Source organism: Drosophila suzukii, chromosome 3 (genome assembly GCF_043229965.1).
Source record: "Drosophila suzukii chromosome 3, CBGP_Dsuzu_IsoJpt1.0, whole genome shotgun sequence".
Lineage (NCBI taxonomy): Eukaryota > Metazoa > Arthropoda > Insecta > Diptera > Drosophilidae > Drosophila > Drosophila suzukii.
The window spans coordinates 28,647,680-28,665,825 of record NC_092082.1 but is presented as its reverse complement, the minus strand read 5'-3'; the positions used below and the strand labels follow the sequence as shown (position 1 = coordinate 28,665,825).

The following is an 18,146-nucleotide window of genomic DNA, read 5'->3' as shown; positions in this document are numbered from 1 at the left end:
GAAATACAGTGTCCAGGAGAACGGTCCATAGGGAAACGAATTCCCGACTACGCCAAAATCGCAAAGCAGGTCCTAGAATGGTCCTTTCGATTTGATGGCTTGGACAATTCCTGGAGCAGCTGGAATGGTCCGTGAACAGGTATGAATTGGACTTTGTGGACTAAATTCCGTGAGCGTTACTGGAGCAGGTTAAGGCATTAAAATAGTTCACATCAAATAATAAGCAGCGGAAGACTTGGAGAGAGTTCATAGAAAGTTTCAAAAATTACTTTCTACCAAGGAGTTACTTAAGTTCACACACGAAATAAAACAGAGGAAGCATGGGCTTAGGGTCCTTTTTAAAGTCTACATGATAGAGATACAGACCCTTATAAGACCACTCGGAGACAGAAATAAAGAAACGCTAGGACGTACCACGTGGACGACCTGAAAGCGTTGATGGTATGGGCAGCCTAAAACGAATAATTGTTCAAGGAGCGAGAGACGTTCGCCCAGGAGAACCAATAAAACTAAGGTCGCGACTACAGCGCAAGTCACGTGCAGGAGTTGCGATGAGACAGATGGGCACCCAACACAACCCAACGGGCACTGGACACAATTCCACATTGTCTAGCCCAGGCAGCAAACAAACATGCCTTGGAGACCACCGTACACCACCCAGCGGTCACAAGGCTCCCCACAAGGGTGCAACCAAGCATAAAACTGAGGTCTAAAAGACCGACATTATGGAAGAATGTATGATATCCCATTCTTGTAATGGGTTTAATTAGTTTCTCCAAGAACTCATATTTTTGTTGATATAAACATTTAATCCGTTTGGCCTTTCGACCTACGATTAGTTTTACCGCAATTCGAAGGCCCACCAATACACTATGGGAAATTTTACCACTTTTTCTGGCCAAAATTAATAACTCAAGAACGGAATAAAGATATTTGGCTTCTGTTTCTTGCATCGGGTTAAGTTAGCTAATATTTATTATAAATATAACAAGGAAGAACGCTATAGTCGAGTACCTCGACTATCAGATACCCGTTACTCAGCTAAGTCAGGGACCAAAGGGAAATGGAGATATGCAAGCAGCAAAGCGAGATTAAAAAGCGCCACCTACCGGCGGTAGACAGATTTACGCGTCACGGGCGTTAGAGTGGGCGTGGCAAATTTTTTTTTGGATCAATCGATAGGTGTTGACTAAACCAATACATTTCAGATATAATTTTTTATCTAGCATGAAAACTGTGGGCGTCACAGGCTTGGGCGGTTTGTGGGCGTTAAAGTGGTCGTGGCAAACGATGGAATCAATCGATAGGTATTAAAGAGAGTAATACATTTCAGTTAAAATTTTTATTCTGTCATCTAAACTGTAGGAGCCACAGTTTTGGGCGGTTTGTGGGCGTTAGAGTGGGCGTGGCACATTGCTGAAACAAACTTGCGCTGCGTAAGAAGCTCAATAGCCTAGCTCTTTTAGCTTCCGAGATCTCAGAGTTCATCCGGACAGACAGACATACGGACATACGGACATGGGGTCGGAAACGCTTCTTTCTGCCTGTTACATACGTTCCGACGAATCTAGTATACCCTTTTACTCTACGATTAACGGGTATAAAAATAGAGGGCGTGGCGCCGCCCTTTTTTTGGGAGTAATGTAAATTTCTCCAGATTAAAAGAGCACTACTTCAGCAAGTAACAAACGTTTTTGCAACAGTAACATATTAATGTTTATATATTTATTAAAAATAGAGGGCGTGACGCCTTTAGAACCGTTTGAGGCCTATACTCGGGTTACAATCTTTCTTGACCGGTCAAGTGTAAAGGCATCAGTTGGCAGTCTCGGTAAAAAATATAATGAAATCCAAGAAAAACAATGGGGTGGGATTGATGAAAACCGAAAAGGAAGAGGGAAAAAGATAACGATGACTAAAATGAAGAACACACACCTTTCGACCGTTGTAAATATTGCTACTAAGACACAAAACCATTGACATTATGTGTGCAATTGAAGTTGCACATAAATCAATTCACCAACCAATGGGCTCTAAGAAAAATGGAAAAATACCTCATGTAAATTATGTACCCAAAACTTTATGTTTTTAAATCAATCGTGCCAATCGTGACGATCGCTCTTGGCAGTTTAGCTTGTGCTAGTGCAGCTGCAGTGCAAAACTATTGCCAAGAAGAAGATATGGACAAAAAGAATCGCCAAAGCAGGAACGATGGAAGTGATGTCTTAGGAGGATTAATTTATAACAAGCCTTATAGAAAGGGTTATGGATTCTATCTTAAACCCTTCACTTATGGAAATGGATTTAAGATGAGAAAATACTCCTCTCCTACCCAATAGACCACTATCAAACATCGATATTAAAATTTGTTATAAAAATATATATTCCACATGTTCGTGGGATATTTTAGACCTAGTCCCAGAATCACCATAACTGCTACCAACGAAAAACAGCTTGGCACCACAAACACGAATAAGAAAAACAACATTAACATTGATTTAAGGAATTTTATAGATTTAATTAAAAGACTTTGCTATCTAAGGCAAGGATGCCTGAAAAGGTTGGGTTTCCAATCCTTAAGCCGGTTAGTGATACTGCAAAGGATGGAGAACCAATTGTTTCCGAGTTGGATGCGCAAATGGTATTCTTCCCAGAAAGGCACACATCTCTTCAGGATGATACCAAAGAAGGTTGAAGGAACAGATATGAAAATTTGTATTTAGAAATATGTCAATAATCATTAAAAAGCTTTTAATTTCAAGAATGCTATAATGTATTTTCTTTTTAATACCCGTTACTCGTAGAGGGTAAAAAAATAAAAAAAATTGTTAATCAAAACGATGGTAAAAGCGACGATGATGAGAGAGAATATTATTTACTATACAATAAATGACAAATACACTTGACAAAATGACCCAAAAATGATTATGTTCAAGTGAATAAGTTTTGTGTATCTTCTTGTTTTTGATTATGTCTCGAGTTGCGCTTAGTCAATTTAGGTGATATGTGTTTAAGTTTACAACTATAACGTAACTTTATAATTTTGCTGAACAAATGAATACTGAAATCCAATTTTAACAATGCAAAGCTATGACAAATAATATTAAACTTATTATACCACGGATTTTGTTCAAATATGGCTTGTTTAGTTCGTATGGACGGTAACTTTAAAGTGGTGCACGCCTCGATTAGTGGTTGGATTTTTTTAAGAGCTCTTACGATATTAACAGACGCCCCACAGTCATTAAATTGTTAAACAACTCCACGTTTTTAAAGTTTTCCGAGCTGTAGCTCACAATATACTCATTTATTAGGCAAAATAAAAGAATGACATTACACTTATAGAAATTTTACTAAAAAAATAGCCCTAAAAAAAATCGGCCTAAAAAATTGGAATGTATTGGTCGTACTTTTTGGGCGATTTTTCTGTTTTCGAAGGTAAATACCCTTAACATATGAAAAAAATGTTAAACATCAACGGTATTTCTTGAAATTATGGTGGCTTTCTTTTATAAATGGTAAAATGCCTTAAATTGAAAGAAATTTTTCTAGAATGTATGGTGTTTTTCTTGTTTTATATGTAAAGCGCATTAAAAAAAGAGAAAGTGCTCTAAAAATGTAAACAAATTTTTATAAAAAAATCGTGTTTGGACATGTTTTCTGGTTCTCGGCAAACATTAACTGCGGAACTTTGCCAGGAATTCTTTTAGGATTATTTGACTTAGTGTCCTTTTTTACTATAATTTGAGAGGGTGAGAAGGCAAGGTTATTATTTGGCCGCTCCCTGCATGTTGGTAAACTGCTAAATAGTCATATGAACTGAAAGTAGTCATTAAACAGAATCGGGAAAGTTAACATAGAAATCAAACAACGTACTTTTTGAGAAAAATCTTCGTGGTCGCTGCGAGAATCGAACTCCCGACCGTTGAGTTCGCAGTCGAGAGCACTACCGCTGCACCACATCGCGCTAGGCGACGCGCAAAAGGATTCATATCTCAATTTTTTTTAAGAACAAATTCTCAATTTAATTCTAAGAGATATTCTCACTAACGACAACAAATTATGTTTTATTTTACCGAGTTAGACTAAATACATTCAAAAAATATTATTTTATTGTACTATAGGTTTTCTTTGTTTATTAATTCTACGTGTTCTAATTATACCCGTTTCTCGTAGAGTAAAGGGTATACTAGATTCGTCAAAAAGTATGTAACTGGCAGAAGGAAGCGTTTCCGACCCCATAAAGTATATATATTCTTGATCAGGATCTCTAGCCGATTCGATCTAGCCATGTCCGTCTGCCTGTCCGTCCGGATGAACGCTGAGATCTCGGAAACTATAGGAGCTAGGCTATTGAGATTTGGCGGGCAGATTCCTGAGCTTCATACGCAGCGCAAGTTTGTTTCAGCAGAGTGCCACGCCCACTCTAACGCCCATAACGCTTAAATCTGTCTACCGCCGGTAGGTGGCGCCTTTTAATCTCGCTTTGCTGCTTGCTTATCTCCATTTCCCCTTGGTCCCTTTAGCTGAGTAACGGGAATCTGATAGTCGAGGTACTCGACTATAGCGTTCTTCCTTGTTTTTTTTGCCTTTGCACACAAAATTGTTTAAGAATTTAGTTCTAAGAACTTGCACAAAAATAAAAATAATTGTTGACACTTCGTGGGCTCGAACTGACGCCATTAGATGAGTTTGAAAGTTCATCGCATTAGACCGCTAGGCCACCGATATTCAAATTTCACGGGCGATTTTCTAGTTTTGAGGGCGATTTAAGTTGACTTTTTGTTCTACAAAATAATAATATTTGCACTACCCTGCAGTACCATTCAGCGCTTATTGAGCACTCAATCACTGCAAAAAGCTCATCACTCAGCGCTCAATGAGCGCACAATTTGTATGGAGCTATGTGCTGAAATTAACATAGGCATGTCCTAGGGTTCATCAGTGCTCAAAAAATAGCACGCATTGAGCGCTTTTTTGAGCACCCTCTTGAGCGCTCGATTGAGCAGCTGAAAAAGCACACGTTCAGCACATGTTGAGCGCTCGATTGAGCAGCGGAAAAAGCACACATTCAGCACATGTTGAGCGCTCGATTGAGCAGCGGTAAAAGCACACATTCAGCACACGTTAAGCGCTCATTCAAGCAGCGAAAAAGCGCACTTTCAGCGCTTAGCAGCAAATAAAATTTCAGTTGTAATTTTTATTTTTATTTGTTTATTTTAAAATTTGAGCTCGGGGGTTTCCGGTGTTATCGGGGTCGCTGGCACCTCCTTCTCAGCATCTGGTGCCGGCGTTGCCTTTTTTTGGTACAACTCAAGTTTTTAACGCACCGCATTGCCTTCTGCAGCGCCTTTTCGGGAGGCTCCGAGGGATCGACCAGGGCGATTGCATCTAGTATTAGAAAAAAATTAGTTTTAAAAATAAAACAAGACGAGAATAAAAACGAGTGACCGAAAGTAATCGTTAGTTGTAAGATTTATTTATAATAAAAGAAATGTTATCTTTGGCATTCAATGTAAAAATCCCAGAAGTCTTTTAAAAATTAAACTTACAAACAATAGTTTTCAGCCTCAACAAAAACTTACTTAATAAGGCACGGGCGAAATTTGGGTAGTCTGAGCCTCTTCTTGTTTTGCCCCCCCTCCAAGTTGTGGAACAGAACAAGTTCCTCGGATAATATGCTTAAGATGGAACGACTTAGCCTTCCATTTTTTTATAGATTTACCATCAGCCTTGTCTAAAAATATAAAGAAAATTAAAAAAATATCGAGAAGAAATTTGCAAACTTTTGTTTTCGGTCACTTGATTTATTTTATTTTGTTGTAAAAAATTATTTATGTATTTTTTTTATTATTTATTAAATCATTTATTTATTTTGCAGATGCGGAAAAAATACCACTTTTCCAGGGACGGAAAATTAGAGATGTTTGAGATTTTTATTTAAATAGCCATGTTTGTTTACTTACACAAAAATAAAAATTGTGCTTTAATCAAAAAATCATAAGTTATAAAAACAAACATCTCTTATTTTTGGTCCCTAGGAACTCAGCACTCAATAAGATTTTAAAATTTTTTCACAGATTTGTTTATTATATGCACCATTTGTTGCTTTTCACGTCAAAAATTAATATTTTTCACAGCTATTTTTTTTTCCGCCACGTGTTATTTTGGGAATCTTGTATTTCCCTTATTTTAAATATAGATTATCTTGTTTTTTACTCTCACTGTTTTCAATATTATTAGTCTGCGACAGACTTACCTGGGAATCGTTTCTTTTTCACTTTTAAGGCACTAATTTAATTTAATTTAGTAAATTGCTGGTATGTTTGCTTCAACTTCTAACTCCTAAACGCAAGTGAAAAGACGAAAAAAGGCGCGTGCCTTCCAGAAAAACAACAAGCAACAACAACAACGGTTCCGCTAAGCCGTTGTTGTTTTTTTTTGCATGTCCCGTTTGGTCTATGCATCTTGCACATAAAAGCAGGGTATTTATAGACATATTCGACTATGCAAATCGGTTTATAAAAATATATTTTTTAAACTTTACATATTATTAAATTATATTAATAAACATATAAATTTGTTTAAGAAATACAAATATTTTAAAACAGAAACCTATTATTTTAAATCGTTGTTTTAACATTTACGAACAAATGTCGCATTATTCAAAAGGCAAGGGTGCACAAAGGTCTATATATTTTAGTTGCTGGGCCTCCTTCCCTTCACGCGCACTTTTTCGTCTGAGACTTGACGAGAGAGGGAGAGCCCAAAATTACTTTTTTGTGCGTTCTCTTTGCGGACCCGACTGAGAGCGCGTCGCTTTGCCGCCGTTGCGCTCAGCTCTGCCGGCATCGCTGGCTTCTCTGCCGACGTCGCAGTCGGCTTCGTGATGATTGGGCGCTTAACTCAATTTTGGAACTGCAGGGTAACTATGAAAAAATATTAAAAGCATATGCTCGGAAAAATTCGCCTTAAATAATAGAAATTATTGGCATTCTAGAAGAATAAACTATACTGTTCTTAATGTTAGGGAGATTTCATGCTTATAGCAATTTTTCTAGTATTTAGAGAAATAATTTTATGAGTGTAGGCATAGCGTCATAATTCCGCCGCCATAATTACAGTAAATTTGGTCCGCGAACAAATGTCGTTTTTTCTGTCGAAATTATGTCGCTTCTAAACGTCATAAGATAGTCGTAAACTAAAACATATATCACCTAAATTGGTTAAGCGCATCTCGGGATGTCATAAAAAACACGTACACTCTTTTCGGTTTTCGATGTTCAAGATATTATGTTTTTTTCATGATAAGTTAATGTAAAGGTTCCGTAATTGGTTTTAAAGCTACCCCCATTTTAAATTCGACTGATTTTTTACATGCTTGAGATCGTCAACTTTTCCCTTTAATGCATATCTAGCTTTGGTTAACTGAGACATTGCATTTAAGATAGTTTAAATTCAAAAGGTTGCACTGACACCATTCCTGGAATCTATTAACATCTGACTGCAAGCAGAAGCCAGACTCAATGTTATTATATGGTAAACAAAGGTCAACATCATCAGCATACTACATTACACGAGAGTGAGTTACGATAGAAAGAAGATCATTTATAAACAGAGTAAACAGCAAAGGGCCTAAATGACTGCCCTGAGGCACTTCAGATATCACGTCGACCATCTTGGAAACAGCGTTTTTGAATATAACCCTCTGAGATCTACCATTCAAATAACTTGAAATCCAAGCTAACAGATTATTCGGAAGCCCGAGCTGATCTAATTTGAATAAAAGAAGACAGTGGTTTACAGAGTCAAAGGCCTTACTAAAATCTGTATGTATAACGTCCGTCTGCTATTTTTGACACGCATCTATAACAAAAGATGTCAATTCAAGCAGGTTAGTGTGGTCGATCGTCGCTTAACCAAACAATGTTGACACGGTGATATCAAAGAGGAACACAAATTTTGCAAATGAGAGGTAATAAATGTTTAAGAATTGCAGACAATTTGGATACTCCTCTATAGTTCTTGACATCCACCACCGCACCCTTTTTATGGAGTGGAATAACAAAAGAATCTTTCCAGATATTAGGAAAAACAGATGATTAGATAGACAAATGAAAAAGTTTTAGAATGGGTTAACAAATGGCTCGGGCAAAAAACTTAAGCACACACCCTGGGAGTCCATCTGGCCCAGGAGAATAGATTGGCGTTATAGTTTCTAAATCACTTAGGAGAGAACTTTCGGTAATTACAGAAGAACAGAAATACAATTTGCCTTATTTAAGTTATTAGGGTAGTTAGAATTAGACTAAGAAACAGAACTATAAGTAGATTGGATGAATTCAGCAAATTGATCTGCAATTTCGGGATCCGTAGCTGCCTCAATAGAGTTTAATCGTACCAATAATGGCAATGCTGAAGACTTTCGCTTAGCATTAACAAAGTTATAAAACTGCCTCGGATCCTTTGAAAATTGAAATTTAAGTCGGATCCAGGTGGAATATAAGAACATGTTACAAAAATAGAATAAGATTGCAAAGAAACTTTAAAACCAACGAATTCTATGTCATTGTGATTAGGAAAGTATATTCTCTCCGATATTAAAAAGGAGGTAGTGGCAACCAGCAACCCACATTTTAAGGGTTTAAGTTTATCAAAAAGTTTCTTAAACCGATCATTGGTCATCACCACATAGCCATCCAATTCACGGTCTGTTTTAACACATGAGGCACAAGTCCACGAAAAACGAACACGCAGATTAGTCTTTTACACTGCCAACAAGTCCAATACACTTAAACCGTCATAAGGTTACGATCCAAACTGACAATCTTTTTTGGAACAAAAGAGACCCATTTTTAAAGGTATTTTAGATATATACATTTAAAATGTAAAGAAAATTAAGAATAAAAGGGAAGTTCGATTTATAAATACCTCACTCAATTTGTTATTGGGATCAACAAAAGTGAAACTGTAGACACACAAACACACAAAGGTATAAAAGCCGTAGAGACTGCGACAGCGAGAGAGTGGCTATTGACTGAGCGTGGCTTGCAAAACACAAACAAAATATACACGACAACAGCTTAAACGACAAGAAACGGGAGAGAAATAACAGAAAGCTGTGGAAAGCAAAAAACAAAAGCTATTGAAACAAATACACCACAGTGTACGGAAGTTACAATAACAAAATGGACAGGCTAAAATCAGAAATTAGTTTCGTTAAAATTTATCGAATAAAATAAACAACAAGGAAGATCGCTATAGTCGAGTACCTCGACTATCAGGCACCCGTTACTCAGCTAAGTCAGGGACCAAAGGGAAATGGAGATATGCAAGCAGTAAAGCGAGATTAAAAAGCGCCACCTACCGGCGGTAGAGAAATTTTTTTTTGGATCAATCGATAGGTGTTGACTAAACCAATACATTTCAGATATAATTTTTTATCTAGCATGAAAATTGTGGGCGTCATAGGCTTGGGCGGTTTGTGGGCGTTAGAGTGGTCGTGGCAAACGATGGAATCAATCGATAGGTATTAATGAGAGCAATACATTTCAGTTAAAATTTTTTTTCTACCTTGCAAATTGTGGGCATTATAGTGTTGGGCTTTTTTGGGCGTTAGAGTGGGCGTGGAAAACTTCTATTTAGGTCAATCGATAGGTATTGAAGAGACTAATACATTTCAGTTAATATTTTTTTCTATTTAAGTTATTAGGGTAGTTAGAATTAGACTAAGAAACAGAACTATAAGTAGATTGGATGAATTCAGCAAATTGATCTGCAATTTCGGGATCCGTAGCTGCCTCAATAGAGTTTAATCGTACCAATAATGGCAATGCTGAAGACTTTCGCTTAGCATTAACAAAGTTATAAAACTGCCTCGGATCCTTTGAAAATTGAAATTTAAGTCGGATCCAGGTGGAATATAAGAACATGTTACAAAAATAGAATAAGATTGCAAAGAAACTTTAAAACCAACGAATTCTATGTCATTGTGATTAGGAAAGTATATTCTCTCCGATATTAAAAAGGAGGTAGTGGCAACCAGCAACCCACATTTTAAGGGTTTAAGTTTATCAAAAAGTTTCTTAAACCGATCATTGGTCATCACCACATAGCCATCCAATTCACGGTCTGTTTTAACACATGAGGCACAAGTCCACGAAAAACGAACACGCAGATTAGTCTTTTACACTGCCAACAAGTCCAATACACTTAAACCGTCATAAGGTTACGATCCAAACTGACAATCTTTTTTGGAACAAAAGAGACCCATTTTTAAAGGTATTTTAGATATATACATTTAAAATGTAAAGAAAATTAAGAATAAAAGGGAAGTTCGATTTATAAATACCTCACTCAATTTGTTATTGGGATCAGTCAGAAGTTTGCAACGCAGTGAAGGACACGTTTCCGACACCATTAAGTATATATATTCTTGATCAGCATCACTAGACAAGTCGATCTAGCCATGTCCGTCTGACCGACCGTTTCTACGCAAACTAGTCTCTCAGTTTTAAAGTTATCGGGGTGAAACTTTCCCAAAAGTCTTCTTTCTTTTGCAGGAAGTATATAATTCGGAACCAGCCGGATCGGACAACTATATCGTATAGCTCCCATAGGAATAATCGGAAAAAATAATTTAAAAAAATTATACCTTTGGTGTTCTTTAACATATAAATAACACTTTTCAATTATTTCTGAATTTTGAATATAATTTTTTTCAAAATCGGACCACCATATCATATAGCGGAGAAATAATATGAAACTATAATACTTCGGTGTTTTTTGACATATTATCTTATACTATTGGGAATATTATTTTATGTATTTTTAAGATTTTCAAAGTAAATTTAATTATTATAGCTTCAAGGATATATAAACTTCGAGTTGCCGAAGTTAACTTCCTTTCTTGTTTTCAATCACTTAAACTGTAGGAGCTTTTGTTTTCAGCGGTTTGTGGGCATGGAGTGGTCGTGGCATGTTCGCTCAACAAACTTGCGCTGCGTACGAAAATAAGGAACGTAAATCTGAATTCTCAATTATCGAAATCTTATAGTTTCTGAGATCACAGCATGCACACTGACAGACGGACGTACGGACTTGGCTAGATCCTGATGAAGAATTTATGTACTTTATGGGGTCGGGGATGCTTACTTCTACCTGGTACATACTTTTCCCCGAATACAATATACCCTTTTACATTACGAGTAACGCATATAACAATTCTTGTTTTTATAATCGTGCCCAAAAATCATGGACGCAATGGAGTTGTTTGAGAATAGAGCGCACGGTTTCGCTAAACGATCCTCTTCAGAATGAGGATAGACCAATTCGTCTGAGTAATGAGTATAAAAAAAGGATATTTATTGTAGCATTCCTACAAGGAACATTTTTTAATGATTTATTGACATTTTTCTAAATAAAAATTGTCATTACTCTTACGAGTGCTAAATTTTCCGCCATACTTCTTTGCTATCATTCTGAAGAGAAGAGTACCTTTTTGGGATGTATAAAATTTGCTCTTCCATCTCGAGAGCAAAATATTCACCAACCTGTGTTTTTCCATCCGCCTTGAGGACTGATTTTCAGGCATCCTTTCCTTAGATAGCAGAGTCTTTTTATTAAATTTATAAAATTCCTTAAAAAAAATGTTTATGTTGCCTTCGTGACTCGTGTTTGTGGTACCAAGCTGGTTTTTGTTGGTATCAAGTTGGTTTCCCGTGGTATTAGCTGGTATAAAGCTATTATAAGTTGTACATGTCAAAGCGTTGAACTCTATCTTAATGGTATTGTATTCTATCCCCACAACTTCTCTCGGTGGGTGTAGGTTTCCATATCTATAGAAATAACAAGGAAGAACGCTATAGTCGAGTACCTCGACTATCAGATACCCGTTACTCAGCTAAATAGAGATATGCAAGTAGCAAAGCGAGATTAAAATGCGCCACCTACCGGCGGTATACAGATTTAAGCGTTATGGCCAATACATTTCAGTTAAAATATTTTATCTAGCATAAAAATTGTGGGCGGCACAGGTTTTCGCGGCTTGTGGGCGTTAGAGTGGGCGTGGCATATTCGCGTGACAAACTTGCGCTGCGTATAAGGCTACGGAATCTAAATCTGAAATCCCAATTCTCTATCTTTGATAGTTTCCGAGATATCCACGTTCATATTTACGATTTTTTGAAGTTTGTGGGCGGTTTATGGGCGTTAGGGTGGGCGTGGCAAACTTTTTTTGGGTCAATCGATAGGTATTGATGAGACAATTACATTTCAGTTAAAATTTGTATTCTAGCATCAAAACTGTAGGAGCCACAGTTTTGGGCGGTTTGTGGGCGTTAGAGTGGGCGTGGCACTCTACTGAAACAAACTTGCGCTGCGTAAGAAGCTCAGGAATCTTCACGCCAAATCCCAATAGCCTAGCTCCCATAGTTTCCGAGCTCTCAGCGTTCATCCGGACAGACAGACGGACTGACGGACAGACGGACAGACGGACATGGCTAGATCGACTCAGCTAGTGATCCTTATCAAGAATATATATACTTTATGGGGTCGGAAACGTTTCCTTCTGCCTGTTACATACTTTCCGACGAATCTAGTATACCCTTTTACTCTACGAGTAACGGGTATAAATACTCCCTTTTACTAAACGAGTACAGAATAGAAAAACAGACAAATGTAAAATATTTTAGATAGTTATACCCGTTACTCGTAGAGTAAGGGGGTATACTAGATTCGTCGGAAAGTATGTAACAGGCAGAAGGAAGCGTTTCCGACCCCATAAAGTATGTACGAGTATATTCTTGGTCAGGATCACTAGCCGAGTCGATCTAGCCATGTCCATCTGTCCGTCTGACCGTCTGTCCGTATGAACGTTGATATCTCGGAAACTATAGGAGCTACAATACTGGTATTAGGCATGCATATTCCTGAGATTCCTGCGTTGCGTAAGTTTGATTCAGAAATGTGCCACGCCCACTCTAACGCCCGCAAACCGCCCAAAACTGTGGCTCCGTCAGTTTTGATGCGAGAATAAAAATTTTAACTGAAATTTATTGTTCTCATCAATACCTATCGATTGACCCAAAAAAAGTTTGCCACGCCTACTTTAACGCCCACAAAAATTGTAACTGAAATATATTTGTTTCGTCAATTCCTATCGATTGATCCGAAAAAATATTGCCACGCCCACTCTAACGCCCACAAACCGACCAAACCTGTGGCGCCCACCATTTTCATGCTAGATAAAAAATTTTAACTGATATGTATTGGTCTCGTCAATACCTACCGATTGATCCAAAAAGAGTTTGCCACGCCCATTCTAACGTGCATAACGGTTGAGTCTGTCTATTACCATTTATTGAGATCACGGGAGGTGGTGCATTTTAATCTCGCTTTGCTGCTTGCATATCTCCATTTCCCTTTTTCCCATTAGCTGAGTAACTGGTATCTGATAGTCGAGGTACTCGACAATAGCTTTCTTCCTTGTTTTGTATTTAGGAGCTGCACAACATTGAACACAAATCTAAAATCGTTTTGTCATTTATAAGACACCTTAAATTTAAGTTTAATTTATATCCAAAGTAAATACAATCTTTCTGTTATGATTTTTCTTTCCAGGGTGAATCTAATGAAGCGAGAATAGCTGTTGCTAATCAAAGGGCCCATCAACTATTAAAATAATGAGACTTTAAGGCGGCGAATACATATTCATAAACATAATAACAACTTATTAAAATTTAATATTTCGATTTGTGCGTGTGCTTCTGATTTGTGTTGTTTTCCTTCTTTTCACCCTATTTGTGCTTCAAAAGTTATAAAAAAAAATTGTACACTCATTAAAAATGTAATATTACGTTACCCAAGAAACCTAAGCAAACTTACAACTTTATTATTATGTATTTATATGTATGTAAATGTATATTTTACTAGATTACTAGATTTTACTAGATTAAGATTAAACACCACAATTAATAGCACAGGTCGAAAAAATTTAGAGACTTCCTTGACGAAAGACCAAATGCTACAAAACGTGATATGATTTTATCTGTAGATTGCGAATGCTTGCCTAAAAACTTTCCATCACGTCATAGCTTTCAAATAAATATTTGACGTTTGGGCACTTTTTAAGGCTTATTTAGAACTAAACACCACTTCAGTTGTCATTAAAAACGCATTTTTGTGGGAATTTTTTATCTAATATTTTTTTTTTGTAAAAGTTGAAACCAGACACTCACAAGACATTGATAGCTCCAAGTGCAGAGGAAAAACAAAAACAAAAATATATTTAGATAAATGCAGTTTACTCAAATAAGCAGAAATTCCATAAGAAGTGCCTTAACGAGCAGTATTTGGTGTTTTGACCAACAATTTTTCAAAACTGTGACATGGTGGGAAGTTTGGGGTCGTAGATTTTGTAATTTTTATGATTAGCGTAATTCGTAACACGATTATAAATAAAAAATTTTTCTTGGTTTTTAAAAAACTAATTGAAAAAGAATATTTTTTTTCAATATGGAAACATAATATTGTATGTATAATATTTATAAATAGATGTGAGCGCGTGTCTAAAGATGATAAGCCATTGGTAAATTGTTAGTTTAAATTTATTATGTCCAATTACGGTCATTGCCTTGAGCAGGACTTACGCAGTGTATCGCCGGAACTCGCCTTTATTGTGAATCAAATTTTGTAAACGCTGCAGAATTTTTTTTAAAAATTAGAAACTTTCCCAACTATTTCGTATGCTGTAAGCGACCTTTATGTTTATTATCTGTAATTTGTAAAATGTAACTTTTTGGTTGTCATGTAAATGAGCTCCTATGCATCGGATACACAGATGCCCTTCAGATTTACAAGCCTTGGTTTTTATTTTCTTTTCTATTTGGTAATTTAGTAATAAGCCACAAAAACGTGTTTTGATAAGTAACAAGCAGTGTTAGATCTTAAAAAGTATTAAATTGTATGAATACAACCTATATTTATTTTGGTTTCCATTATCAGTTACATAATAATATAAAATTATTTAAAGTAAAAGCACAAAAAGGTATTACGATAATAAAATATTCCTTAGAATCCTTTAAATCAAAACCATACAAGTACCAAATAAACCTTAACATTAATAATTGGTTCTAGTAACATTTTTTGCTCACTTCAAAATGTTATTAGTTCCTTCTGCTGTGTGTTAAGACATATTTTTAATTTAAATATTAATATGAACTTAAATAAATTATCGGTCAATGCAAAATAATTTAAAACTTAGAGCTTGTCTGTTGTGGCTTGGTGGAGTAGAAAAGGACGGGAGAATCCATAGGAAATAAATAGATGACAAGCTTTCCCTTTAGGTTCGACATGATATGCGTAAGTATTTTTTTTACATCCTAAAAAAATTATAAATTGGAGTCAATTTTAGCTGAATTTAACTGATGATTTAACGTAACGTTGCTATGTCATTTTCTTCAGATCGCATATTAATGTTTATAGTTTATCCTGTTGTGTGAGTCAGCCAACGGGTTCACGGTGGGACTAACCTGCCATATCTGCTAGTGTGACTATAATTGATTGATTGGGCATAAGGAATCCTCGCCAATTTCGAGGCGTAGAAAGTTTGAGCTGAACCCGACCATAGCACCAAGGCCCCCAAGAACTGCAGGCATGCAAGCAACGCTCCACTGAGCAGATTGCTCAGCCTTCAATCGACCTAAGGCACAGCCTAAGCAGCTCTTCTTCGTCGACGTTGCGAAGGGTATGACCATCGATGGGATCCTAGGCAGGTCCCATAGTGATGGGCTCTTAGTCAGCTGCTGGATCGTTTTATGGAAGAAATGCGCATTCCCCCTATGTATCAGGCCAATGTCAGGTGGCCCGTCAAGATGTCTATGCCGTGATCTTCTGTAAAAGGTTGGTTTTATCCCTGGGGGAAGCCAATAAAGGAGCCGAGCTGGAAGTGGTGGGATAAGACCCCCATCAAATCCAGGGCCAGAGCCTGATTTTTGAAAAAGCCAGCAAAACCGGAAGGGATCTGAAGGTTGAGTAGACAGAGAGCACCAAGAGTTTGGTTATGTTGTCCATAAACGAAGAGTCCAGCAAGTTAATTCAAGTAGCTGAACGCCGCGTGCATTACCGATGAAAGAAGCCGACTCGTGAAGACGGGGCTACGTCCCATAGGAAAAAGATCTGGCAAGATATATGCAAGGAGTCGAGGTCGATGGCGACTTCTTTTCCGAGTCGCACTTGGAAGGCGAAATCGCAGTGGTGGAAAATATCATTCAAGATGTTTCTGACAATGCTGGAGATCCATCTCAGACGTCGTCCTGATTCAGGAACCCGGTAGCTCAAGAGACAGGGTATCTGGACTGGGCCCACCAAAATACCTGCTGTGCATGGCTAACTTTGCAGGTAGAAAAACCTTAACCTCTTCCTACTACATACGTGATTTCAGTGATGACGACAAAGCAGCGTCAGTCAAACCGCCGACAGCACAAGATACAACGGAAGGTAGTACAGGCTTTGTTTCATCTGCCATTTTCATCATGATTCCAATAACATCTGAACATTGACTCTATTTTCATATCCTGTTCTGTGTGGGAAATGGATCCAACCTCCATTTGCAAGAGAGATAATTGTTTATTGAACTTTGTATTATAATTATCCCATTTTATTAATTTTAGTAATAAATTCGTACTTGAAATAATCATAATTTAATGTAGCTTCATTAAAAAAAATATTTATATTAATTTTTCCGAAGCTAGATTTATTTCACAAGGATTCTAACATAGATAGACTGGCTTAGTATCTTCTCACCGAAATCTTTTTTCTAATTCCAAATGACCTACTGTTAACTATTTTCTCAACAACTGATAAATGCTATTTGGTGCCGTTTATAACTGTGTTTGTCCATTTAATAGTATTGTTTATGCCTAACCGAAGTAGACACTTCCGGGTCACACCGCGGGACAAGGGGGTAATGAGCACTTGTCGCTGGCACGGGGACGCTATGATGGCAGGACGATCGCGTCGCGGCAATGGTAACGATGGTTACTGCGATGCCGGACCACAGGCGATGCTGACCTGCGCTGAGGGTGAGCTAACGTGGTTAGCTGCTAGTTGAGATAGTGTATTACGAGCCCTATTCCCAGTTGTAGGAAGTAGAACCGCGGAGTTAAGAGGTGTGTTGATAACTGTTTTATTCTTCATTTGGAACATGTTTATATACTACTTGGAACACGGAAGTTTAGTGTAATGATTAGTGAAGTAAGCTATATTCTAAAGTAGATCAGGGAATTATGATTATGGTAGCAGTTTTCGTAGTTGGCTTTGCGTAGTTGGCTGACACTGCAAAATGTGCTGACTGCATTGGCCGGTCAGTGTGCCGTTGAGTCGGTGAGACGGTGAGTTAGTGAGACATATAATATGCTGATCAGCAATTCTCATATGCAGTGGGTGCTTCTGAGCGCCTGGTACTGTTCCCAACTTGGCTACTGCTTGATTTGTTGGGTGTGGTCATGTTGAGTACCTTTGGGTACGAACATTCTCCCCCCCATTGAGGGGTACCCTCAATTAGGTCATGATGTCGGTCAGCCCTTGACCGAATTGTATCGGAAGCACCTAACAAATCATTGACCAAGGTGGATCGTTCCTTCAACTGAGGTTCATGTTTGTGATTCAGGTCCTTCACATCTTCTTGATGCTGCTTAACACTTCCCTTTGCGATAAAATTGACATTACCGTGGGGACTGAAATTGTGCCCTCGTAGAACTTGATCATTTGGCACGTCTATGGTATGTGGACGTTCTGCAACAAAACTAAGATCTTTCTTGGTTAAGTTTAGAAATGGTGAACCAAAGTCAGCCTTCTTGTAGGTTTTGAATTGATGAGAAGTCGGTTCTATATTCATCGGATTTTTATCTTTCGTTGGTTCATAAGCAACGTTCGGTCCTGCAAAATCACCTCTGCCTTCTACCAGAATAGGGTTGATTTCCGTATCAGATGAGGTTTCTTTATTAAGATAACCTGTGATTACATAACCAAGCCTAGTGCCTTATGCCAAAGGTTTATTAGGTCCTAGTTCAAGAAGTTATCCGGTTATTACACGAGAATACACCTCAGCCCCTAAGGTTAGGTCAATGGGTCCAGGTTGCCGAAAG

General features: G+C 37.5%; 1 protein-coding gene and 1 long non-coding RNA gene across 3 annotated transcripts in view; one reads left to right on the top strand and one right to left on the bottom strand.

Annotated features, from left to right (window-relative positions):
- The window catches only part of Snap25 (Synaptosomal-associated protein 25kDa), a 379,996-nt gene extending 364,735 nt beyond the window's left edge, over positions 1-15,261 (top strand). For both annotated transcript variants that reach the window (XM_070996705.1, XM_070996704.1), the window contains exon 8: positions 13,621-15,261. In XM_070996705.1, the coding sequence (XP_070852806.1) occupies positions 13,621-13,683 (63 nt within the window). In that variant the 3' untranslated portion in view covers positions 13,684-15,261. The remainder of the gene's footprint in view (positions 1-13,620) is intronic.
- Positions 4,808-6,922, bottom strand: LOC139353204 (uncharacterized). The gene is made up of 3 exons (XR_011604380.1): positions 6,260-6,922; positions 5,586-5,737; positions 4,808-5,391 (listed from the first exon to the last, which is right to left on the bottom strand). It is a non-coding gene; the product is annotated as an uncharacterized lncRNA (long non-coding RNA).
- Positions 15,262-18,146: the final 2,885 nt, after the last annotated feature.